This window comes from Babylonia areolata, chromosome 2 (genome assembly GCF_041734735.1).
Source record: "Babylonia areolata isolate BAREFJ2019XMU chromosome 2, ASM4173473v1, whole genome shotgun sequence".
NCBI classification, from domain to species: Eukaryota; Metazoa; Mollusca; class Gastropoda; order Neogastropoda; family Buccinidae; genus Babylonia; species Babylonia areolata.
The window spans coordinates 1,561,507-1,589,222 of NC_134877.1; the positions used below are offsets into that span (position 1 = coordinate 1,561,507).

At 41.2% G+C, this 27,716-nt stretch overlaps 1 protein-coding gene across 2 annotated transcripts; it reads right to left on the bottom strand.

The window, feature by feature from the left end:
* Nucleotides 1–237: 237 nt before the first annotated feature.
* Nucleotides 238–25,475, bottom strand: LOC143296406 (succinyl-CoA:glutarate CoA-transferase-like). Of its 2 annotated transcripts, none has more exons than XM_076608313.1 (14): nt 25,338–25,475; nt 24,239–24,341; nt 23,317–23,390; nt 22,328–22,413; nt 19,251–19,301; nt 17,499–17,619; nt 12,954–13,045; nt 12,176–12,319; nt 10,696–10,791; nt 8,374–8,445; nt 6,900–6,997; nt 4,452–4,554; nt 2,465–2,528; nt 238–923 (listed from the first exon to the last, which is right to left on the bottom strand). In XM_076608313.1, exons 1-14 carry the CDS (start codon nt 25,417–25,419, stop codon nt 778–780), a joined length of 1,332 nt encoding a protein of 443 aa, XP_076464428.1. In that variant the 5' UTR covers nt 25,420–25,475; the 3' UTR covers nt 238–777. The 2 variants fall into 2 exon arrangements, with proteins under 2 accessions (XP_076464428.1, XP_076464419.1); XM_076608304.1 differs by lacking the exon at nt 25,338–25,475 and adding an exon at nt 24,862–25,195.
* Between the last annotated feature and the right edge of the window lie 2,241 nt (nt 25,476–27,716).

The following is a 27,716-nucleotide window of genomic DNA, read 5'->3' on the forward strand; positions in this document are numbered from 1 at the left end:
AAGAATGGACAGCAGATTACGTTGATGATCATTGTTTGTTGCACCCATACTTCATGTGCACGGTCTGGCTATCCATTACATCTGCATGTATATTAATTTTCTTATGGACCATAACATTACAAATTGTTGACACCTGATTAGGATAATAAAACCCATTCAACATCACAAGATTAAAAAAAAAAAAAAAAGACTTTGTGCTTAAACTTAAAGTGCAGTTGAACCGCCCAACTTAAAAAAAAAAAAATCAACTGCATTATAAGCACGAAACTGTCACATTTGAAGAAAAACCTTGGAAAATGTAAACAAATTATATATATATAAATTGAAAGAAGGGGGAAAAAAAACACATCAAAGCCACAGCAACACCACATAAAAATCACATGTAGATAAATAACACTGCAAAATGGACAGCCAGTGCCCATCCTAGCGTTTACAATTCTAATTACCTAATCACCAAGCCATAACAGCACATACAGTGCATCATACAACAGTAGTACACCAAAGAATGCAGACAAAAAAAGAGAGAAAAGAATGTCAAGGCTGGCTGGGAAAACAAGGACAGGGGATGGTGTGGGACAGCAGAAACACACAGTGAGGGAAGTAATACACTGGTCGTCACTCAATCAGGGTAGACTCCATGAACTGGTCATCACTCAACTCAGGGTAGATTTCACGAGAAAAACAAAAACAAACGTCACTTTGCCAAAATAAAGCAACAAACAAAACAACAAATCGCAAAAAACACACACACACAAAACAAAAAAACAGGGCACAACACTACAAGACTTTTTCCCGGATGAGAGCGGCGATGTGGTCTGGCTCCATTCCCAGAATTCCCTGCAGCACTTCCTGTGTGTGCTGCCCCAGGGTGGGCGGGGCTGACGGGGACACTGTCGCTGTGTCACTGAACTTCACCGCTGGTGCTGTCATCAGAAAGTGATGATGATGATGATGGTGATGATAATAATAATAATAATAATAATAATAATAATATGTAGTTTACCAAAAAATCGTAAATTCACACATACATACAAACACATGACGGAGACATACTGTGTCACTGAACTTCACTGCTGGAGCTATCACCATAAAAACATGATGAAGATGATGATGATGATGATGATGGTGATAATAATAATAATGATAATAATATGTAGTTGACCAAAAAATCGTAAATTCACACATACATACAAACACATGACGGAGACATTTACTGTGTCACTGAACTTCACTGCCAGAGCTGTCATCAGAAAGTAATGATGATGATGATGATGATGATAATAATACGTAGTTTACCAAAAAATCATAAATTCACACATACATACAAACACATGATGGAGACATTTACTGTGTCACTGAACTTCACTGCCAGAGCTGTCATCAGAAATTAATGATGATGATGATGGTGATGATGACGATAATGATGATGATGATGATGATGACGATGATGATGATGACGATGATGATGATAATAATAATAATAATAGTAATAGGTAGTTTACAAAAAAATCGTAAATTCACACATACATACACACACACACACATGATGGAGACATTCACTCTGTCACTGAACATCACTGCCAGAGCTGTCACCATAAAAACATGATGATGATGATGATGATGATGATAACATCCTTCATCTGGTCTTCTTCTCTTGTTCAGCAAAATCACTGACACCATTTAAATGTACACAAAATCACTGACACCATTTAAATGTACACAGAAAGTGGTAATTACACTTAACCCCATTGAGTGTCCCCGGATGGAAAATTCCGTCCATGTCATTGTAGGAATGTTCTTATTGCAAGATCATTGAATTTATATGAAATTTTCGTAATTGGATAGTGTGTTAATTTTCCCTTCAGAAAACTATGGGATATAGTTACTTCCTTTTAGCAGTTTGCATGGATAGTGTGTTAATTTTCCCTTCAGAAAACTATGGGATACACTTACTTCCTTTTAGCAGTTTGCATGGATAGTGTGTTAATTTTCCCTTCAGAAAACTATGGGATATACTTACTTCCTTTTAGCAGTTTGCATGGATAGTGTGTTAATTTTCCCTTCAGAAAACTATGGGATATACTTACTTCCTTTTAGCAGTTTGCATGGATAGTGTGTTAATTTTCCCTTCAGAAAACTATGGGATATACTTACTTCCTTTTAGCAGTTTGCATGGATAGTGTGTTAATTTTCCCTTCAGAAAACTATGGGATATACTTACTTCCTTTTAGCAGTTTGCATGCTGGAATTTGTTTTGCTTGCTGAAATGGGTTTTTTTATTTTTATTATTATTTTAAAAAAAAATTATAGAGTATTACCCATCGTAATCAAACTATCCCATGGCAAACAGTTGTCACTAAGAATGAAATAGGTTTGGCACCTAAGGGGTTAAGATACATGTCACTCTGATCTCATTTCAGCACAGTTCAGTGCTGAAGGGGTTAAAATCCAAGTCCTCTCTCACCTGGCAGACGAACGGTGCCCACAGTGGGGTGTGGGATCTCCTGAACCATGGCCTCACTCTTCACCTGACACACACACAATTCAACCATTCAGTGATGAGTGCAATAGACAAGTGGTTAAAGCGTTGGACTTTCAATCTGAGGGTCCCGGGTTTGAATCTCGGTAACGGTGCCTGGTGGGTAAAGGGTAGAGATTTTTCCGATCTCCCAGGTCAACATAATGTGGAGACATGCTTGTGCCTGAACCCCCTTCATGTACACACATGCAGAAGATCAAATACGCATGTTCAAGATCCTGTAATCCTTGTCACCGTTCGACGGGCTATGGAAACGAGAACATACCCAGCATACAAACCCCCAAAACACTGAGTATGGCTGCCTACATGGCAGGGTAAAAACGGTCATACATGTAAAAGCCCACTCATGTACATATGAGTGAAGATGGGAGTTGATGGTCTAGGTCTGAATTCTGCTCTCGCCCTTTCTCCCAAGTTTGACTGGAAAATCAAACAGTGTCGAGTCATTCGGATGAGACAATAAACCAAGGTCCCATATGCTGCACGCACCTGGCGCACTGAAAAAGAACACATGGCAATGAAAGTGTTGTCCTCTGGTCAAATTCTGAAGAAGAAATCCACTCGGACAGGTACATAAATAAATACATATAAATTCACGCACCAAACGCCTGACAAAGCATGATGGGTTATACTGCTGTCAGGCATCTGCTTGGTAAATGTGGTGTAGCGCATATGGATTTTTCCAAACACAGTGACGCCTCCAAGAGAAAACTGAAACTGAAACTGAAAGCTGGATGGAGTGAGGAAAAGTGGAATGGTAATCCAGTGTTGACCGGAGACCGGGGCTTGAGGCCATGTTGGCGCTGTGTCCCTGAGACTGTCCTCACTCCAACCAGGTGTCAATGGGTGCTGACTTCAGGTGGGCAAGGTGAGGCCCTGTTGGCGCTGTGTCCCTGAGACTGTCCTCACTCCAACCAGGTGTCAATGGGTACTGACTTCAGGTGGGCAAGGTGAGGCCCTGTCGGCGCTGTGTCCCTGAGACACTCCTCACTCCAACCAGGTGTCAATGGGTACTGACTTCAGGTGGGCAAGGTCAGGCCCTGTTGGCGCTGTGTCCCTGAGACTCTCCTCACTCCAACCAGGTGTCAATGGGTACTGACTTCAGGTGGGCAAGGTCAGGCCCTGTTGGCGCTGTGTCCCTGAGACTCTCCTCACTCCAACCAGGTGTCAATGGGTACTGACTTCAGGTGGGCAAGGTCAAGCCCTGTTGGCGCTGTGTCCCTGAGACACTCCTCACTCCAACCAGGTGTCAATGGGTACTGACTTCAGGTGGGCAAGGTGAGGCCCTGTTGGTGCTGTGTCCCTGAGACACTCCTCACTCCAACCAGGTGTCAATGGGTACTGACTTCAGGTGGGCAAGGTCAAGCCCTGTTGGCGCTGTGTCCCTGAGACACTCCTCACTCCAACCAGGTGTCAATGGGTACTGACTTCAGGTGGGCAAGGTGAGGCCCTGTTGGTGCTGTGTCCCTGAGACTGTCCTCACTCCAACCAGGTGTCAATGGGTGCTGACTTCAGGTGGGCAAGGTGAGGATTGGGTCCTGCTTTACTATGCTGAGCCCTGGACAGCGTGGATAGGAATTCACTGCCTTACTATGCTGAGCCCTGGACACCGTGGATAGGAATTCACTGCCTTACTATGCTGAGCCCTGGACACCGTGGACAGGAATTCACTACTCCAACCGTCACAAAGGGCAAGGGGAGCATCAGCTGTGTAACTACAATTTATTCATTCATTTATCTTATTCATCTATTTATTTATTCATTTATTTATGTGTAAATAATATTCTCTGTCTGTGAACTGCTAACATGTAGAGCACTACTGTACCTGTGGCAGAGTACTACTGTACCTGTGGCAGAATACTACTGTACCTTAGCAGAGTACTACTGTACCTGTGGCAGGGTACTACTGTACCTGAGGATCAGAGAAGACAGACTGCATGTTGTTGATGGGTGCATAGGGAATACCACTGCCCTCCAGCTGTTCCAGCCAGTCTGACGTACTTTTCTGCTCAAAGCTGTGCACAGTCATGTGTCAGTATACCTTCTCTGCTCAAAGATGTCCACAGTCATGTGTCAGTATACCTTCTCTGCTCAAAGATGTCCACAGTCATGTGTCAGTATACCTTCTCTGCTCAAAGCTGTGCACAGTCATGTGTCTATATTATACCTTCTCTGCTCAAAGATGTCCATAGTCATGTGTCAATATTATACCTTCTCTGCTCAAAGCTGTCCACAGTCATGTGTCTATATTATACCTTCTCTGCTCAAAGCTGTCCACAGTCATGTCTATATACCTTCTCTACTCAAAGCTGTCCATAGTCATGTGTCAATATTATACCTTCTCTGCTCAAAGCTGTCCACAGTCATGTGTCTATATTATACCTTCTCTGCTCAAAGCTGTCCACAGTCATGTGTCAATATACCTTCTCTGCTCAAAGCTGTCCACAGTCATGTCTATCTACCTTTTCTGCTCAAAGCTGTCCACAGTCATGTGTCTATATTATACCTTCTCTGCTCAAAACTGTCCATAGTCATGTGTCTATATACCACCATGTGCAGGCATGCACACATCAGTGCGTGCACAACAACAAATATACTTTCACTTTCATGCAGTCACACATGTGCATGTCTCAGATAAGAAAACACACACACAGGGTCACTCAGAACACATGCATATATGGAACAATTCAAGTGTACGAGCATGCATGCTAGCGCATGTCTGCACACATACACAGACATACAACAACATACAACCACACTCACACACTCACTCACACACACACACACACACCACATACATGCACACACACACACACACACCACATACATGCACACACACACACACCACATACACACACACACACACACACACACACACTCACCAAAACCCTGACAAAAAGAAAATGAAAATAGGAGAAAGAGTAGATGACACAAAATGAACGGGTGGCAAACAGTCGAGACCTCAGACTTGAACGTCTTAACCACAGGCTTTGAAACCAGACTGTCAATGACTCTGTATTGACAGATGAACGTCTTCACCACAGGCTTTGAACCCAGACTGTCAATGACTGTATTGACAGATGAACGTCTTAACCACAGGCTTTGAATCCAGACTGTCAATGACTGTATTGGCAGATGAACGTCTTAACCACAGGCTTTGAACGCAGACTGTCAATGACTGTATTGACAGATGAACGTCTTAGCCACAGGCTTTGAACGCAGACTCTCAATGACTGTATTGGCAGATGAACGTCTTAGCCACAGGCTTTGAACCCAGACTGTCAATGACTGTATTGGCAGATGAACGTCTTAACCACAGGCTTTGAACGCAGACTGTCAATGACTGTATTGGCAGATGAACGTCTTAGCCACAGGCTTTGAACCCAGACTGTCAATGACTGTATTGACAGATGAACGTCTTAACCACAGGCTTTGAACCCAGACTGTCAATGACTGTATTGACAGATGAACGTCTTAACCACAGGCTTTGAATCCAGACTGTCAATGACTGTATTGGCAGATGAACGTCTTAACCACAGGCTTTGAATCCAGACTGTCAATGACTGTATTGGCAGATGAACGTCTTCACCACAGGCTTTGAACCCAGACTGTCAATGACTGTATTGACAGATGAACGTCTTAACCACAGGCTTTGAATCCAGACTGTCAATGACTGTATTGGCAGATGAACGTCTTAACCACAGGCTTTGAATCCAGACTGTCAATGACTGTATTGGCAGATGAACGTCTTAGCCACAGGCTTTGAACCCAGACTGTCAATGACTGTATTGACAGATGAACGTCTTAGCCACAGGCTTTGAACGCAGACTCTCAATGACTGTATTGACAGATGAACGTCTTAGCCACAGGCTTTGAACGCAGACTCTCAATGACTGTATTGGCAGATGAACGTCTTAGCCACAGGCTTTGAACCCAGACTCTCAATGACGCTGTATTGTCAGATAAACGTCTTAACCACAGGCTTTGAACCCAGACTCTCAATGACGCTGTATTGGCAGATAAACGTCTTAACCACAGGCTTTGAACCCAGACTCTCAATGACTCTGTATTGGCAGATGAACGTCTTAACCATTCTACCACCTTCCTCTTAACTCACTCAGTACGGCCAGTCCTCTCTTCTCCTCTACACAGACCCCTCGGATGTCCAGTGGGTGTCTGAATGACCCAACCTTTAGCTTCTGTCGTCAGAATTGTGGTGTTCTTTGTCAACATTCACGTCTTCAGTATAAAAGCCTTCCGCTTGCAATATTTCAATGATGGTAATTGGGGTGAAACGCTGTTAACGTCGTCTCTTTCGCCGTTCGTATGGAAAGAGTTAACAAAGTAAGTACATACTTACATTTGTGACAAAGTGTCGAGCAGGGTGATTCTGTTGGTGACACGCAGTTCGTTGGTCAGATACCGCTCATCTGACGACATTTCTTCCCGGTGTATGCACTGAAAGCACAGCAAGAACCCACACTGATGTCTCAAATCCACTGTTACCACACAGTATATAAAGCAGATCTCATAATTCTCTGTAACATTATCCTAACTGTTACACTTGAAAAGCCAACAATATCAATTTCACTGTTACCAAAGAGTATGTCAGTAGACTTCATGGTTTTCAAAAACATTAGCCTAACTGTTACACTTGAAATGTCAACAATATCAAATCCAGTGTAACTAGACGTCAGACAGATTCTAGGCATACATCAGTGTAACAGAGTATATGCTTCCTGAATTTATTATAATAAAAAATATAAGAAGAAGAAAAAATCCAGTGCAACTACAAAGTTATACTAGACCTATTTCAAAACTTTAAATAATGCTTGAAAAGGCGACAACATCAAATTCACTGCAACCAAACAGTATGTAATCCGACTTCATCATTTTCACAAACATTATCCTAAATGTTACACTTGAAATGTCAACAATATCAAATTCAGTTTGACTACAGAATATATGGTCAGATTTCAAAACTGTCAATAACATTTTCATGGCAGTTGCACTTGAAATTACACGTTTTCTTCTGAACTGCTGATTTCACCATTTCCCTGGGGAGACCAGCAAGACTTTCACCGAGAAATCTGTTGTGACAAAAATATGGTAACGTAATAAATACAAATTTGGTGTCATATACTGTACCATGTCAAACTGATGCAAACTAGGCCTATGGTTTGCTCTGTTTGGCCAAATTTCGCGCGGCTAACAGTGAAAAGACGCCCCTCTTAGTCTGGCCCGCTCTTAGCCAATCAAACGCCTCTAACAGCTATAAGCGCTGAATCATTCCTTTGGCCAAGGCTCTCCACGCCATCTTGTCAGGTTTTCGCTCTGTCTCGTCTAACGCTTTTTTTGGCTATTAAGCGTTGTCATTTGGCCTTATTTTGTTGTATGCGGCTTGCATGTATATTGTGCTTACATTCTGTGTACTTGTTTCGACTCGGCCCCCTCGATTTCTTCGTATTTTTCTACCTCTGAGTCGATCCTGTCTTTCCTTTCTCTGTTGGGGATCGCATTGTTCGCTGGGTGCTTACGCGCGGTACCATGCCTCGTTTGCCATCCTACGAAGGCAGGGATCATGATGCTGGCAGAGATACTCGGCAAGAGACTCTCCCAGGCCCGGAGCTCATGATTTCTCCCGATAGGGACCGCGGCGATGCGTCTGCAGACGCTGATCGTGGAGGGGACACTCGTCCCGATAAAACGGTCATGAAGGGGACCGGGGGGAAAGGGATACGAGCGTCACCTCCCGAAGTGTCCCAGCGCAACGTAATAAATACAAATTTAACACGAAACATACAATGTCTGTCTCCACGGAGCTGGTGCCATACCTTGCACAGGATCTGAAATTGACCATCGTTCCCTGCACCGACCAGAATATAGCCATCCTTGGTTTTGAAGGCCTGTTTCACACACACACACACACACACACACACACAATTATTATTATTTTAAACTTTTAATGGGTTCTAATGTTAGGAAAATACAACTGAATGTTTGCATATATTTCTAGGATCTATTTCATAGGCCTGATTTATACTTACTACACAATTGCAAAACAGAAAAAAAGATCAAACTGAAAAAAGTGAAATGATTTTGTGAAAAAAGATCCTGCAGCAGAAGTACTTTCATTATATCATGCAGTGTGCCATACATGTAGTTAAAAGTCCTACAGTACTTTCATTATATCATGCAGTGTGCCATATGTGTCGTTAAAACTTATACAGTACTTTCATTATATCATGCAGTGTGCCATACATGTAGTTAAAAGTCCTACAGTACTTTCATTATATCATGCAGTGTGCCATATGTGTAGTTAAAACTTATACAGTACTTTCATTATATCATGCAGTGTGCCATATGTGTAGTTAAAAGTGCTACAGTACTTTCATTATATCATGCAGTGTGCCATATGTGTAGTTAAAACTTATACAGTACTTTCATTATATCATGCAGTGTGCCATATGTGTAGTTAAAAGTCCTACAGTACTTTCATTATATCATGCAGTGTGCCATATGTGTAGTTAAAACTTATACAGTACTTTCATTATATCATGCAGTGTGCCATATGTGTAGTTAAAACTTATACAGTACTTTCATTATATCATGCAGTGTGCCATATGTGTAGTTAAAAGTTATACAGTACTTTCATTATATCATGCAGTGTGCCATATGTGTAGTTAAAAGTCCTACAGTACTTTCATTATATCATGCAGTGTGCCATATGTGTAGTTAAAAGTCCTACAGTACTTTCATTATATCATGCAGTGTGCCATACATGTAGTTAAAAGTCCTACAGTACTTTCATTATATCATGCAGTGTGCCATATATGTAGTTAAAACTTATACAGTACTTTCATTATATCATGCAGTGTGCCATATGTGTAGTTAAAAGTGCTACAGTACTTTCATTATATCATGCAGTGTGCCATATGTGTAGTTAAAACTTATACAGTACTTTCATTATATCATGCAGTGTGCCATATGTGTAGTTAAAAGTGCTACAGTACTTTCATTATATCATGCAGTGTGCCATATGTGTAGTTAAAAGTCCTACAGTACTTTCATTATATCATGCAGTGTGCCATATGTGTAGTTAAAACTTATACAGTACTTTCATTACATCATGCAATGTGCCATACGTGTAGTTAAAAGTCATACAGTACTTTCATTATATCATGCAGTGTGCCATACGTGTAGTTAAAACTTATACAGTATTTTCATTATATCATGCAGTGTGCCATACGTGTAGTTAAAACTTATACATTACTTTCATTATATCATGCAGTGTGCCATACGTGTAGTTAAAAGTTATACAGCGCTTTCATTATATCACAGACAAATCACAACACAATAATACATAATACAACACAACACAATACAACACAACAATACTCACTACAAAACAGCACAAAATATAAAACACAACACAATATTAGTACTATTACATAACACAATGCAACACAACACAACACAATATTATACAACACAACACAGCACAATACAATACAACAGAATATTACTCAGTACAAAACAGCAAAATAGATAAAACACAACACAATATTACATAATACAACACAAGACAATGCAACACAGTACCACACTGGCAGGACATGATACAACACAGACAACAGGACCACACTGGCAGGACATGATACAACACAGTACAACACAGACAACAGGACCACACCTGGTAGGGCGTGATACAACACAAACAACAGGACCACACCTGGTAGGGCATGATACAACACAACACAGTACAACACAAACAACAGGACCACACCTGGTAGGGCATGATACAACACAACACAGTACAACACAGACAACAGGACCACACCTGGTAGGGCATGATACAATACAACACAGTACAACACAGACAACAGGACCACACCTGGTAGGGCATGATACAATACAACACAGACAACAGGACCACACCTGGTAGGGCATGATACAATACAACACAGTACAACACAGTACAACAGGACCACACCTGGTAGGGCATGATACAATACAACACAGTACAACACAGACAACAGGACCACACCTGGTAGGGCATGATACAATACAACACAGTACAACACAGACAACAGGACCACACCTGGTAGGGCATGATACAATACAACACAGTACAACACAGTACAACAGGACCACACCTGGTAGGGCACTATGCTGGGGTGGGAGGTCCCATGTCTTGTGGCCTCCTGTCCAGCGTTCAGGTAGTTGGAGGCAATGTTGACCAGGGAAGCCACCTAACACACCACTAGTCCGAATTATCATATATCTTTATCATTAGTAATTATTCATCGTTATGACAGTCATTGATACTTATATAGCGCCTATCCTCGGTCAGAGACCAAGCTCTAGTTGGCTTTCTACGTAGATCAGACATGTTCTTCAACAATCAGTCATTATCATCCAAGTGCTGGTTTTCTACGTTGATCAGACATGTTCTTCAACAATCAGTCATTATCATCCTAGTGCTGGTTTTCTATGTAGATCAGACATGTTCTTCAACAATCAGTCATTATCATCCTAGTGCTGGTTTTCTATGTAGATCAGACATGTTCTTCAACAATCAGTCATTATCATCCAAGTGCTGGTTTTCTACGTAGATCAGACATGTTCTTCAACAATCAGTCATTATCATCCTAGTGCTGGTTTTCTACGTAGATCAGACATGTTCTTCAACAATCAGTCATTATCATCCAAGTGCTGGTTTTCTATGTAGATCAGACATGTTCTTCAACAATCAGTCATTATCATCCAAGTGCTGGTTTTCTATGTAGATCAGACATGTTCTTCAACAATCAGTCATTATCATCCTAGTGCTGGCTTTCTACGTAGATCAGACATGTTCTTCAACAATCAGTCATTATCATCTAAGTGCTGGTTTTCTATGTAGATCAGAAATGTTCTTCAACAATCAGCCATTATCATCCAAGTGCTGGTTTTCTACGTAGATCAGACATGTTCTTCAACAATCAGTCATTATCATCCTATTGCTGGTTTTCTATGTAGATCAGACATGTTCTTCAACAATCAGTCATTATCATCCTATTGCTGGTTTTCTATGTAGATCAGACATGTTCTTCAACAATCAGTCATTACCATCCTAGTGCTGGTTTTCTATGTAGATCAGACATGTTCTTCAACAATCAGTCATTACCATCCTAGTGCTGGCTTTCTACGTAGATCAGACATGTTCTTCAACAATCAGTCATTACCATCCAAGTGCTGGTTTTCTATGTAGATCAGACATGTTCTTCAACAATCAGTCATTACCATCCTAGTGCTGGTTTTCTATGTAGATCAGACATGTTCTTCAACAATCAGTCATTACCATCCTAGTGCTGGTTTCTATGTAGATCAGACATGTTCTTCAACAATCAGTCATTACCATCCTAGTGCTGGTTTTCTATGTAGATCAGACATGTTCTTCAACAATCAGTCATTACCTTCCTAGTACTGCACCTACATTTAGAATTACCTTACACAAAAACAGACACACACATGCATACACACATGTGTGTACACATTGTTGACACACACATGCACACACACACACACATGCACACATAAACACACACACACACACACAAATACCCACACCCACACCCACACGCACACACACACCTGTGTAGCAAACAGATTGCAGTCGATGTGTTGACCTTGACCTGTGTGTTGACGATGCAGCAAAGCGGCCATGATGGCTCCATGTGCGTAGAGTCCTGTGGACAGGTCCGTCATGGCCACGCCCACTTTGCACGGTTCCCCGTCCTGCACACAGGCGCGCGACAGCTGAACACAATCATCGTTTCTCTGGTGGAACATGTATAACAACCTCACTAAATTATACAAACATTCCCCTCCCCCGCCCCCCCCCCACACACACATTCACACACATGCATGCACTCACTCACGTACACACACGTATACGCATACCCATACACACTTGTACACACTCACTTACACATGCATACATGGACTCACAAGCACACTAACTCGTGCACACATACCCACACACACATTCACTCTCACACATACTCCCACACACATTCACTCACACATACACACACACATACACACACATGTACACACACACATACATGCACACACACACATACATACATACACACAAACAGACAAACTCACACATAGATGCATGCACTCACTTACACACACACACACTCACACATATACTCACACACACACCTACATCTACACTTCCCCTACCCACCCACCCACACACACCTGCACCAAACCACACATACACACACCCCCACATACACCCCCCCCCCCACACACACACACACACACATACGCATACACACATACATACATATACACACCCACACACACACAGACACCCCCCCCCCCGCACACACACACCCTCTGTAAACTCCTGACCTACTCTAGGTCCTGTGATGTGCATCAGGCCGGCAACTCCAGACACAATGACGTCATAGCCCGCCCTCTGTGCGTATGGCCCCATCTGGCCGTAACCTGCACGGCAACATTGACTCACTTCACTTTCACTTCACTTTGCTCTCACTTCGCTTCACTTTCACTTTCACTTCACTTTCAAGGAGGTGTCAGAGCTTGTGGACACTTCACTTTCACTTCACTTTCAAGGAGGTGTCAGAGCTTGTGGACACTTCACTTTTCACTTCACTTCGCTTTCACTTCACTTCACTTCGCTTTCACATCACTTCGCTTTCACATCACTTCGCTTCGCTTTCACTTCACTTTCACTTCGCTTCCCTTCCACTTCGCTTTCACTCCACTTTCACTTTGCCTTCACTTCACTTCACTTCACTTCGCTTTCACTTCACTTTCACTTTGCCTTCACTTCACTTCGCTTTCACTTCACTTCACTTAGCTTTCACTTCACTTCACTTCACTTCGCTTTCAAGGATGTGTGAGAGGTTGTGGACAGACACATATATACCTCTGCCTTTAAAAAACAAAGAAAGACAAAACCAGTGGATGTCGGACTTTTGGAAAACTCCGGTGACAGACTTGATCATGTTCTGAGAGTCTGTCTGACGTTAGTGTAAAACATCAACATCCACATTTTTTGAAGAATGACAAAAAAAAAGTACACACACTGAAATATAGCAAAGGGAACAATATACAAAAGGTAAATAACTGAAAGAAAAACAAGAACGGAAACAGGGCAACACTCAGCGATCCCACATGCACCGAAACATGCGCACACACCAACATGAGTGTGTAAATGCACACACACACGCACGCACACACACATACACACACACACACACACACATGAAGAAAAACAAACACAACACACATGCAACAAGCTGCAGTCTCACCAACACTAAAGCCCACGGACGAACAAATGGTGGAAGACTCAAACATTCAAGGACTGAGTCAAACAGATGATGGTGATGATGACAGTGATGGTGATGATGATAGTAATAATAATAATAATAATAATGATGACTATAACATGTGTTGTTGTTTTTTTCTCTCTCATCCATTCATATCTCTCTGTATCAATGCCTCCCGCTTTTCCTAAATCACCGTCTGCATTCAATTACTCTCCGTCCGACAGTGTTGTTATTGCACAATGAAATTAAGTTACAACCTTGATCCAGATCTGTGTACTTTTAACCCATTCAACCCCAGACAGTTCAAGCCTCGGCACGTTCCCCTGTCATGTTGATGCGGAAAAAAACAACAAGAAAAACAAAACCTCTGAAATCGACTGTTCTTCTTCCACATTGACAAGTGTGGACACAGCCAGCAATACTGTGGTAGTTAGCTCCCTTAGCTTGTGGTTTGTGCATGTGCAGGAATGTGTGCAGCATTTCAGTTTCAAAAGAAACTGGAATTTCTAGCACTGCAGTGTCAGACCATTTCAAAAGAAACTGGAATTTCTAGCACTGCAATGTCAGACCATTTCAAAAGAAACCGGAATTCTAGCACTGCAATGTCAGACCATTTCAAAAGAAACTGGAATTTCTAGCACTGCAATGTCAGACCATTTCAAAAGAAACTGGAATTTCTAGCACTGCAATGTCAGACCATTTCAAAAGAAACTGGAATTTCTAGCACTGCAATGTCAGACCATTTCAAAAGAAACCAGAATTTCAAGCATTGCAATGTCCGACCATTTCAAAAGAAACTGGAATTTCTAGCATTGCAATGTCAGACCATTTCAAAAGAAACTGGAATTTCTAGCACTGCAATGTCAGACCATTTCAAAAGAAACCGGAATTCTAGCACTGCAATGTCAGACCATTTCAAAAGAAACTGGAATTTCTAGCACTGCAATGTCAGACCATTTCAAAAGAAACTGGAATTTCTAGCACTGCAATGTCAGACCATTTCAAAAGAAACTGGAATTTCTAGCACTGCAATGTCAGACCATTTCAAAAGAAACCAGAATTTCAAGCATTGCAATGTCCGACCATTTCAAAAGAAACTGGAATTTCTAGCATTGCAATGTCTGACCATTTCAAAAGAAACTGGAATTTCTAGCACTGCAATGTCAGACCATTTCAAAAGAAACTGGAATTTCTAGCACTGCAATGTCAGACCATTTCAAAAGAAACTGGAATTTCTAGCACTGCAATGTCCGACCATTTCAAAAGAAACTGGAATTTCTAGCACTGCAATGTCAGACCATTTCAAAAGAAACTGGAATTTCAAGCATTGCAATGTCTGACCATTTCAAAAGAAACTGGAATTTCTAGCACTGCAATGTCAGACCATTTCAAAAGAAACTGGAATTTCTAGCACTGCAATGTCCGACCATTTCAAAAGAAACTGGAATTTCTAGCATTGCAATGTCTGACCATTTCAAAAGAAACTGGAATTTCTAGCATTGCAATGTCTGACCATTTCAAAAGAAACTGGAATTTCTAGCACTGCAATGTCCGACCATTTCAAAAGAAACTGGAATTTCTAGCACTACAATGTCAGACCATTTCAAAAGAAACTGGAATTTCTAGCACTGCAATGTCCGACCATTTCAAAAGAAACTGGAATTTCTAGCACTGCAATGTCAGACCATTTCAAAAGAAACTGGAATTTCAAGCATTGCAATGTCTGACCATTTCAAAAGAAACTGGAATTTCTAGCACTACAATGTCAGACCATTTCAAAAGAAACTGGAATTTCAAGCACTGCAATGTCTGACCATTTCAAAAGAAACTGGAATTTCTAGCATTGCAATGTCAGACCATTTCAAAAGAAACTGGAATTTCTAGCATTGCAATGTCAGACCATTTCAAAAGAAACTGGAATTTCTAGCACTGCAATGTCCGACCATTTCAAAAGAAACCGGAATTTCAAGCATTGCAATGTCCGACCATTTCAAAAGAAACTGGAATTTCTAGCATTGCAATGTCTGACCATTTCAAAAGAAACTGGAATTTCTAGCATTGCAATGTCTGACCATTTCAAAAGAAACTGGAATTTCAAGCACTGCAATGTCCGACCATTTCAAAAGAAACTGGAATTTCTAGCACTACAATGTCAGACCATTTCAAAAGAAACTGGAATTTCTAGCACTAAAATGTCCGACCATTTCAAAAGAAACTGGAATTTCTAGCACTACAATGTCAGACCATTTCAAAAGAAACTGGAATTTCTAGCACTACAATGTCAGACCATTTCAAAAGAAACCGGAATTTCAAGCATTGCAATGTTAGACCATTTCAAAAGAAACTGGAATTTCTAGCATTGCAATGTCAGACCATTTCAAAAGAAACTGGAATTTCTAGCATTGCAATGTCAGACCATTTCAAAAGAAACTGGAATTTCAAGCATTGCAATGTTAGACCATTTCAAAAAGAAACTGGAATTTCTAGCACTGCAATGTCAGACCATTTCAAAAGAAACTGGAATTTCTAGCATTGCAATGTCTGACCATTTCAAAAGAAACCGGAATTTCTAGCACTGCAATGTCCGACCATCTCAAAAGAAACTGTAACTTCTAGCACTGCAATGTCAGACCATTTCAAAAGAAACTGGAATTTCTAGCACTGCAATGTCAGACCATTTCAAAAGAAACTGGAATTTCTAGCACTGCAATGTCCGACCATTTCAAAAGAAACCGGAATTTCAAGCATTGCAATGTCCGACCATTTCAAAAGAAACTGGAATTTCTAGCATTGCAATGTCTGACCATTTCAAAAGAAACTGGAATTTCTAGCATTGCAATGTCTGACCATTTCAAAAGAAACCGGAATTTCAAGCACTGCAATGTCCGACCATTTCAAAAGAAACTGGAATTTCTAGCACTACAATGTCAGACCATTTCAAAAGAAACTGGAATTTCTAGCACTACAATGTCAGACCATTTCAAAAGAAACCGGAATTTCAAGCATTGCAATGTTAGACCATTTCAAAAGAAACTGGAATTTCTAGCATTGCAATGTCAGACCATTTCAAAAGAAACCGGAATTTCTAGCACTGCAATGTCCGACCATTTCAAAAGAAACTGGAATTTCTAGCACTGCAATGTCAGACCATTTCAAAAGAAACGGAATTTCAAGCACTGCAATGTCGACCATTTCAAAAGAAACTGTAACTTCTAGCACTGCAATGTCAGACCATTTCAAAAGAAACTGGAATTTCTAGCACTGCAATGTCAGACCATTTCAAAAGAAACTGGAATTTCTAGCACTGCAATGTCAGACCATTTCAAAAGAAACTGGAATTTTTAGCATTGCAATGTCAGACCATTTCAAAAGAAATGGAATTTCTAGCACTGCAATGTCCGACCATTTCAAATGAAACCAGAATTTCAAGCATTGCAATGTCTGACCATTTAAAAAAAACCCACCCCAAAACAAGCTGACATGACAAAAAATGAACAAGCAACAAAAGAAAAGAGAATGATAAACACACACACACAGCAGCACACACACACAGCAACACACACACAGCAACACACACACAGCAGCACACAATCAACAGCACACACCGGTGATGGAGCAGTACACCAGCCCCGGATTGACAGAGGACAGGTGGGGGTACCCCAGTCCCATAGCGGCCAGCTTTCCAGGCAGGTAGTTCTCCACCACCACATCGCTCACTGATGCCAGCTGTTCCGACATGAACAGTTTCAGTTTCTCAAGGAGGCGTCACTGCATTCGGACAAATCTGCAACGCTCTACACCACATCTGCTAGGCAGACACCTGACCAGTCTTATGACCCGACGCACTTGTAAAGTTCAATTCACTTCTTCTTCTGCGTTCGTGGGCTGCAACTCCCACGTTCACTCATATGCACACGAGTGGGCTTTTACGTGTATGACCGTTTTTACCCCGCCATGTAGGCAGCCATACTCCGTTTTTGCGGGTGTGCATGCTGGGCATGTTCTTGTTTCCATAACCCACCGAACTCTGACATGGATTACAGGATCTTTAACGTGCGTATTTGATCTTCTGCTTGCATATACACACGAAGGGGGTTCAGGCACTAGCAGGTCTGCACATATGTTGACCTGAGAGATCGTAAAAATCTCCACCCTTTACCCACCAGGCGCCGTCACCGTGATTCGAACCCAGGACACTCAGGTTGACAGTCCAACGCTTTAACCACTCGGCTATTGCGCCCGTCGAATTCACTTCAAAAACACTTTATTGATCCACATGAGTGCATGCAACTCTGTCAGAGTGGATTTCTTTTACTGAATTTTGCAGGAGGACAACACTTTTGTTGCCATGGGTTCTTTTTCAGTGCGCCAAGTGAGTGCTGCACACGGGACATGGGTTTATCATCTCATCCAAATGACTAGGCACTCAGTTTGTTTTTCCTGTCAAACTTGGGGGGAAGGTCAGAGTGGGATCTGAACCCAGATCCTGACAGACACTGTGTTGGGAGATGAACATCTTCACCATTCTGCCACCTTGCCTCCTCATGTATAGATATGTTCCAACAACAATGACTGGCTATGAAAACGAGGCACAAAGAAACATATCATTATTCTCCCTCTTTCCAAAGGGTTGACAGAGTGTACAGAGTGTAGGTAACATGGAAACTTGCCTCCTCATATATAGATATGTTCTAACAACAATCACCAGCTATGAAAATGAGGCATAAAGCTAAGAAACATACAATTATTCTCCCTTTCCAAAGGGTTGACAGAGTGTAGGTCCACATGGAAACCTGGCCAGTTTTCTTCCTGGGAGCTAGGCAAAAATGGAGCCGAATGTCCGACAAACTGCTGTGTACGCAGCCAATTTATTGTCTGAATTCTTACAAGTGCACTTCCATTTTTTCACAAAGAAAACCCACAGCTATCATTCATAAACCACCGATCAACTGCATTGTCTGAAACACTCATTTTTCAAATGCAATTTTCAAGATGTTCATGATGTGCATGTGCCTGAAACAGCCGAAGTACAGCATATGTAATGTACACAATTTATTCAACTCTTGATCTTTTAGCCTTTCGTAAAACCATTGCTTTCTAAGTTTAATTTAACTCGTCTCCCCCCCCCCCCCCCCAATTTTCTCATCCCCCCCCCCCAAATTTTCTCATCCCCACCCCCCAAAGAAAGTAATTTATGACAGTAAAAAAATAGTAAAGACATTTGTTAATCCTTTCTCTTGAAATTTAAATACAATACTTTTTCCTGAACATTTCATGTACAAACCACCCCATTAGATATACTCAGACAGTGGCAGAAACTGTTAAAGATAAAAAATCATTTAACTGCTTGAACTAACCTGCTGTATGATGGCAGCGCCTTTTGGGTGTTTGAGATTGACAGTGATACTCTGAAATAATAATATTAATAATAATAATGGTATTTATATAGTGCTGAATCTTGTGCAGAGACAAATCAAAGCACTTTTGCACCAGTCATTCACACGCATGCATTACTCTAAAACTGCAGAAACTAAAGACAAGGAAGAGGCAGGCAAGGCAGGCTATTTTGGGAAGAGGTGGGTTTTAAGGCCAGACTTGAAAGAGCGGAGTGTGGAGACCTGACGAAGTGTAACAGAGAAGAAGAAAAAAAACTTTTAAAACGAAGAAATATACAAGCTTGTGCCCTTCCTAAAGTTTACAGTTCCATTATCTCGGTACCATGGCAGAGTGAGACAGGTGTTGGACTTCTGATCCACCAGTAACCTGTGATCATGGCAGAGTGAGACAGGTGTTGGACTTCTGATCCACCAGTAACCGTGACAAATGGCAGAGTGAGACAGGTGTTGGACTTCTGATCCACCAGTAACCTGTGATCATGGCAGAGTGAGACAGGTGTTGGACTTCTGATCCACCAGTAACCTGTGATCATGGCAGAGTGAGACAGGTGTTGGACTTCTGATCCACCAGTACCCAGTGATCATGGCAGAGTGAGACAGGTGTTGGACTTCTGATCCACCAGTAACCTGTGATCATGGCAGAGTGAGACAGGTGTTGGACTTCTGTCCACCAGTAACCAGTGATCAGGAGGTTGAGTGACAGGTGTTGGACTTCTGATCCACCAGGTACAGACCAAGTTTTGTCAGAGTATATTATCCATTTATCATTGATATTTCTATCTATCACAGGAACCATGTGCATTATGGAAAAAAGAGTAAAGACAGGTTGATTGGACTTGCAGATGGGATCACAAAGCCCATGACAGCAGAAGACAGGTGTTGGACTTCTGATCCACCAGTAACCAGTGATCAGGGTTGAGTGAGACAGGTGTTGGACTTCTGATCCACCAGTACCCAGTGATCATGGCAGAGTGAGACAGGTGTTGGACTTCTGGTCCACCAGTACCCAGTGATCATGGCAGAGTGAGACAGGTGTTGGACTTCTGATCCACCAGTACCCAGTGATCATGGCAGAGTGAGACAGGTGTTGGACTTCTGGTCCACCAGTACCCAGTGATCATGGCAGAGTGAGACAGGTGTTGGACTTCTGATCCACCAGTACCCAGTGATCATGGCAGAGTGAGACAGGTGTTGGACTTCTGGTCCACCAGTACCCAGTGATCATGGCAGAGTGAGACAGGTGTTGGACTTCTGATCCAATGGCTCAATGGCTACAGAACCTTTAAGTTTTTTTCTTTAAAAAAAAGTATTTATTTATTCACATATTTATCCATTGAATAATTCTATCTATTCATCAGAGAACAACATAGTGCATATTAATCACAGACTAGTAAAAAGAGATGAAGACTTTCTGGGAAACATATGAGTGGACTTGGAAAGCAGAGCATAGGAGATAACAGAAAAGCAACAGGCATAAGACAGACAGACAGACAGACAGACAGATAGACAGACAAAGACAGAGACAGAGAGGCAGACAAGACAAGACAAGACAACATCTTTATCATCAAGGGTAACAGATAAGCAAGTAACATGTGTTGTTGTTTTTTACATCAGCCTTCGCCCTAAAGAGGGACGAAAGCTAAAGAAGTGAACATAAGTAAAAGAAGAAAAAATCAAAACACAACAGAGAGACAGACAGACAGACAGAGAGAGACAAAGACAGAGACAGAGAGACAGAAACAGAGAGAAAAAAGCAGACAACGAAGAAAAGAGCAGCATAAAAAAAAAAAAAGAAAGAAATTTCCAACTTCTAAATTTCTGCAGTGCAGGCATAGTGTCTAGAAATGAAAGGTTGACTCTGTTAACTCGGATTAGTTCCATCAATGCCAACAAATATTACATACTTTGCTCATTCCATCAACATCAACAAATATTACATACTTCGCTAGTTCCATCAATGCCAACAAATATTACATACTTCACTAGTTCCATCAATGTCAACAAATATTACATACTTCGCTCGTTCCATCAATGCCAACAAATATTACATACTTCGCTAGTTCCATCAATGCCAACAAATATTACATACTTCGCTCGTTCCATCAATGCCAACAAATATTACATACTTCGCTAGTTCCATCAATGCCAACAAATATTACATACTTAGCTAGTTCCATCAACGCCAACAAATATTACATACTTCCCTAGTTCCATCAATGCCAACAAATATTACATACTTAGCTAGTTCCATCAATGCCAACAAATATTACATACTTAGCTAGTTCCATCAACGCCAACAAATATTACATACTTCCCTAGTTCCATCAATGCCAACAAATATTACATACTTCACTAGTTCCATCAATGCCAACAAATATTACATACTTCGCTAGTTCCATCAATGCCAACAAATATTACATACTTCGCTCGTTCCATCAATGCCAACAAATATTACATACTTCCCTAGTTCCATCAATGCCAACAAATATTACATACTTCACTAGTTCCATCAATGCCAACAAATATTACATACTTCCCTAGTTCCATCAATGCCAACAAATATTACATACTTAGCTAGTTCCGTCAATGCCAACAAATATTACATACTTCCCTAGTTCCATCAATGTCAACAAATATTACATACTTCCCTAGTTCCATCAATGCCAACAAATATTACATACTTCCCTAGTTCCATCAATGCCAACAAATATTACATACTTCGCTAGTTCCGTCAATGCCAACAAATATTACATACTTCGTTCGTTCCATCAATGCCAACAAATATTACATACTTTGCTAGTTCCTTCAGGTATTCCTTGTCTTTGTTGATTCTTTCATTCAACACTGCTTCCTTAGAATCCTATAAAAAAAAATAGTCATTCTTATGACTATAATTTTATGTGAGCAAGAAAATTCATCCTTCTTTAAAGAGACATTACCTTCAAATTGAATCCACAATTATTACTGGATGAACACACATTTAAAACTTAACTCAGTATAAAAATCTTTCCAAATACCCTTATTCCGTTACTGCTTACCTTTTTGTTGCGGTTAACAGACAAAAAGTAGGCACTCTCAGAGTTACAAAATGGTGGACCCCACATGCGTGTGTCATCTCCACATCCTGTGCAGAAAACAGAACTGAAACATTAACACTGCAGTGTATGCAATATATACACTTTTTCCAAGGACACCTCTTTTTTTTTCACCCTCAACAAGACATTTTTACAGAGAACACAATCAAGCCTGTCAATGCAATAAATGTTCTTTTTTTTCTTTTGATAAAAATTGTGTCTTTATATTTTCATGAAAAAAAAGTTTTAATATCTTCATGAAAAAACCAAGGCCATTGCCGCAGAAAACAAAAGAGGAAGCACATCCCCATCTGTCCACACAAAACCCATTCTGAAGGTACCCAAGAAAGGTTTAATTTCGCCTTATGTGCACCCGGGCGTGTCTGAAGGAAGGTCAGGCATTACTGTGACTGCACGCAGCACAAAGACTGCAACACGATAAAACAAGGCATGTATGTCTGGTCACTGTGCACTGTATGAAGGATATCAGCAGCTGAGTGGTTAAAGTGTTGGTCCTTCAGTCCTTTGTGCAAATCCTGGCCACAGCACCTAGAGGGTTAAGGGTGGAAACTTCATGCAAAGAGCTACATGCCAACAGGAAGGACAACTGTACATAAATACAGGTCAGTAATGAATCACTATATGAATGTATACATTTATTGTAAAATTGTAGATAAATGACTGTGTGTGTGTGTGTGTGTGTGTACACAAACAATTACCTGCCCCCCTGACCACTCACACATAAACAAACACTATTTTTTCTTCTTTTTTTTTTCTCTCCTGAAAACGGGATAAAAAAAAAAAGAAAAAGGAAAAAAAAGAAAGAAAAAGCTTACTCTTTCACTCTGAATCAAGATCACTTTGCCTTGACTTCACACACACACAGCACACCCACCCACACACACACTTCTATACAAATCCCCCTCACACACACACACACACACAGAGCTGACCTGGCCTTTCCACTTTGATGATCTCTGCTCCCAGGTCCCCCAGAATCATCGTACAGTATGGCCCCGCTAGCACCCTGACACAAACAGAATGCCACGCTGATTTAAATAATAATTACTCACATCATAACATACACACTCCGTGCGAGTGAAAACTGTTTGCAACGGTGGCTGCAGTGAAACAGAAACATGGTGGGGTGGGGGGGTTGGGGGGGGGGGATCTTCTCTTTTTCTGATCCCTAACTCTGTGAAGAGCCACAGGAAGTCCTGCACACAACTGTTCACCAAGTCTGTCAGTGGTGTTCTGAACATGATACAAAAATTTTAAAAAAAATCTTATCGCATTAATGTCAAAACTCACCCCTCAAAATGGAGAACAGCTGCCTATATCAGTATATGGAATGGGTGGAGAAGATCATATACACAAAAGTCCAGTCCTGTGATGCGAGTGAGCGTGGGAGTCGCAGTCCACGAATGCAGAAGGTGAAATGAAATTATCAGAACTGGCAGATCACTCATCCAGCAATGCTATATCTGTATACACACCCCTATGTACCTGCACAGAACATAATTTATATGTGTACAAGTAAGTACTGAGAGTTGGAAAGACTTTGTTTGTGACTCTGTGTGTGTGTGTGTGTGTGTGTGTGTGTGTGTGTATGTATGTATGTGTGCGTGCGTGTGTGTGTGTGTGTGTACGTATGAGTGTGTGTGTGTGTGTGAGAGAGAGAAAGAGAGATGAGAGAGATTACATGTATGTGTATGTGTGTGCATGCATGTGTCTGTGCAGTAAAGTATATATGCAATACCATATGTTAGAATGCATGTGTTTGCATGCATGCACATGCATATGTGCGCATGTGCATGTGTGTGTGCACATGTGTGTGCGCACGTGTGTGTGTGTGTGTTACATTCCAGTATTTACCTGCTGAGATCCAGCACCCTAACACCATGGAGAGGACCCTTGGAGTGTTCTGAACTTTGGGTCGGTGGAGTGGATGAGGAAACGGAACGTGCAGCATTCTGATCTGCACAACAAAACCAGTGCTCATGACTTCCCGTCCCTATTTCCCCTTAAAATAGTTATTTATAAATAATTCAAAATTCAGCAGAATTGTGTGTGTGTGTGTGTGTGTGTGTGTGTGTGTGTAACTATGTGTGTAATTGTGTGTGTGTGTGTGTGTGTGTGTACAAAATCAGAGATAGAAAGGGTTACAAGAGAAGTGCAGTTGATTTCTGGGCCTGGGTACAGCGACAGGCTCTTCTGTGTTTTGGGCGTACATGTCTGCCTGACTCTGTGGAAACAAAGCAGAGGCATGCCACTGCAGTTCCACACAGACATTTTCCCTGGCACCCTTTCTCTTCTCAGAACTTTTTCACAGCACCACAAAAACGGTCATCATTGTGGTCTCTCAGGAGCTAAGCATGACAATCAATGCATTGTGCAATCATCAGTAGACACATATGCAGCTTCACAACCCCTGAAGTGCAATGTGATTGCAAGTGAGACACGGAACAACAGCAGGCAGGGCAGGGACAAGTGCAAACCTGAGGCAGTGATCTCAAGCAGCTGAAAGGTACTGGCGGCTGACCATAGAAGAACTTTCTGGGAATTTTGAACCCTTCCATGCAAATGACATGGCCACACCATCAAAGCTTAGCCAGGGGGATCTTGGCTTTGACGATTGTACTGTTGTGCCAGCCCTGTCCAGGACTTCTTGACTGAGGATGCCATCCTGCCAGTGTATCTGCACGACTGACTGGAGAAAACACGGATGCTCCAGCTGTATGGTATGTCTACAGTTCAAATTTCACAGCCACTGAGTGATGCGAGGACTATGGCACTGTACACATTGGGCAAGCTTCTGAGGTGAATGTCAGCATATTTACTTAAAGTGTTATCTGAAAGATGGGTCATGTGAAAAAAAAAAAAGGTAGACACATGCACAGAGGGAGGGAGGGTAGAAGAGAGAGAGAGAGAGGCGGACAGAGAGATCTGATAATGATTCGTTGTATACATTCACCGTGGTTTCGCCACCACAAGGTTTTACAAAGTTCGCTTCTATATTTCCAGTGTGTTAACCAGTTTCTCTGGAATCCAAACATTCTGTAGACTTTCGTTTTGAGTTCGGTCCTTCAGACTTCTCGTTCAGTGCCCTTTCACCCACGAGGTTTAAGAGTTATCTTTCGTTTCTCTGATCATATGACTAAATTGGGTCACATGATATTGGAAACTATGACTTAAAACCAAAATTTAGAAAAAAATATTTTCATGCCCCACGGAAGTTTTGAAATAAATCCAGCCAAAAAGAAGAAGAAAAGAAAAAAAAAGCTCTTTCAGATGTTATCATACTAATTTCTTATAAAAGGAATTTCTTTTCTCCCCCACCCTTTGATCATCTGTTCAAGAGATGATTAATATGGAAAAAAGAAAAAAAAAAAGAAGTCATATTTACCTTTGAGTCTTGTGTGGGGATTGAAATGTAGCTGAAATGTACAAGACGAAATAGAAAACACACACACACACACACACACACACATATGAGTGTCTATTGTGCCTGTTTGAAACATGTGAAAGCAGCAAGATAATATAGTCACTGATCAATAGTAGCAGTTGGGATCATGTACCATTTGTGTAGAATAAATTATTGAGAGCATGCCCACATGCAGAATGTAGCTGATAGGTATGCTCCTATATCTGAACACGCATGAACAAACCTAGGAGTTATGTGTATCCTGTGTTGATTTATCATACCTGAAATGGGGATTTTGATTCCAAATGTTATATCTATCATATTATTCACATCAACTGGTGCTTATAATTATATGTATTTGTGCATGATGATTTTGATATCTTCTGTGTCACGCCACAAACCGTAAGAGTTGAAAACTGAGGTCACTGTGAGAGCCCGGCATGAACAGCCACAGAATGTGGGCCATTTTAATAAAAGTTTTTTTTTTTTTTTTTTTTTACTGATGATGAATAATGATTATGTTGCTATGGAGGTCTGTTACTTTTGGGACAACATAATCATATCCCTGCATCAATCAGGCCCAGACACTTGCAGTGCTGGTCAGGATATTTTAGCAACAAACCCAAGATGCATCCATCAGGTGTATGGTACTCAACTGTGTAATCCTAGTCTTCTCATTTTACCCATAACACATTGAACTTTGGGTAGGAGCTGAAAAACCCACCTCTGCTAGGAACTGAACCCATGTCCTTCCAGTCCGCAATGCTAACCACTTAGCCACGGTGGCTGGTAACAAATGTCTTCTTCTCCTTTATTTCAGTAGTGTCACTGGGGCGCCAGATAGAACTGTTCACCAGATTCCTCCAGATGTCAGTTGTGTGCTAAAGCCTGGGTCTCTGTACTTGCGTTTTCCTATCCGTTTTGCAATGTTTTCAGTCCATCTTTGTTTCTGTCTTCCCGTTTCCCTTCCTCAGTGGTTCTTTCAAGAATTGTTTTGGCAAGGCCACTGGATCAAAGCCAACATCTCTACACAATGTCAAATGAAGAAATCAACCTCACACACCTGTGCACTCACTACTACCATACCCCTTCCAGACACCACAGGAAAATGCATGTCCACACACACACCCACACACAAATCCCAGCAATACATCCATCCATCCATGCACACACAGACATCGAGGACGAATAAAATGTCATTAATATCTGTTGGCAAGAAATAAGGGCATGATCTCCAATACTGTTTCTGATTCCCCCAGCGCGGCAAATTGCACTCCCAAGTTTTGTCAAAAACTTGCTTCTCTCTGGTACCATTCCTGGAGCATGTGCTAGGTGTTCACCACCGGAGAATAGTGAAATGTAGGAAAGAACAAGAATGTTCAACACAACACTGGATTTAAAACAGTGCATTGCATTCCAAGGACCCATTTCTGCTTTTTCTAATCCCTGCATGTGTGAGTGAAATAATATGTTACGTTTGTGAACAAAAGGCAATGGAGAAAGGGCAGAGTGGAAAAAAAATTATTAGACCTTAGAGGTGAATGTTAGCGTGGAAAAAAGACAGACAAATAACAGCATCTTTCTAATTTTGTAAAAAATAGTATCACTGCTAATTAAAACTTTTCTAAATTGAGGTTGCACTTGTGAAGGCACACAGCACTGCCAGGTAAACTTAGCATTCCAACAGGCTGAAGCTGAAACTAGTCAAAGATCCCAATTATTGCATTTTAGGGTAGTTTGGTTGGTAGTTTATGAACATAGAGAGCGTGTGTGTGTACCTGCATGACACTGTAGTTTGATGAATAGACAGTGGGCTGACCAATGCTTAGATATTTTTATCTTCTTTTTTTTTTTTTAAAGTAATTTTTTTTGTTTCTTCAGTGGAGTAAAAAGAAATATTGTAACCATGAATGCTAATTAAGAAAAGTC

Coding starts and splice junctions, on each gene's coding strand:
- LOC143296406 (XM_076608304.1), bottom strand. CDS start 24,964: ATGGTGTGGCCATGTCATTTGCATGGAAGGGTTCAAAATTCCCAGAAA. Junction 23,391..24,238: donor AGGGTGCTGGATCTCAGCAG/GTAAATACTGGA, acceptor TGTTTGTGTCAG/GGTGCTAGCGGGGCCATACT. Junction 4,555..6,899: donor CTCGACACTTTGTCACAAAT/GTAAGTATGTAC, acceptor GACTGTGCACAG/CTTTGAGCAGAAAAGTACGT.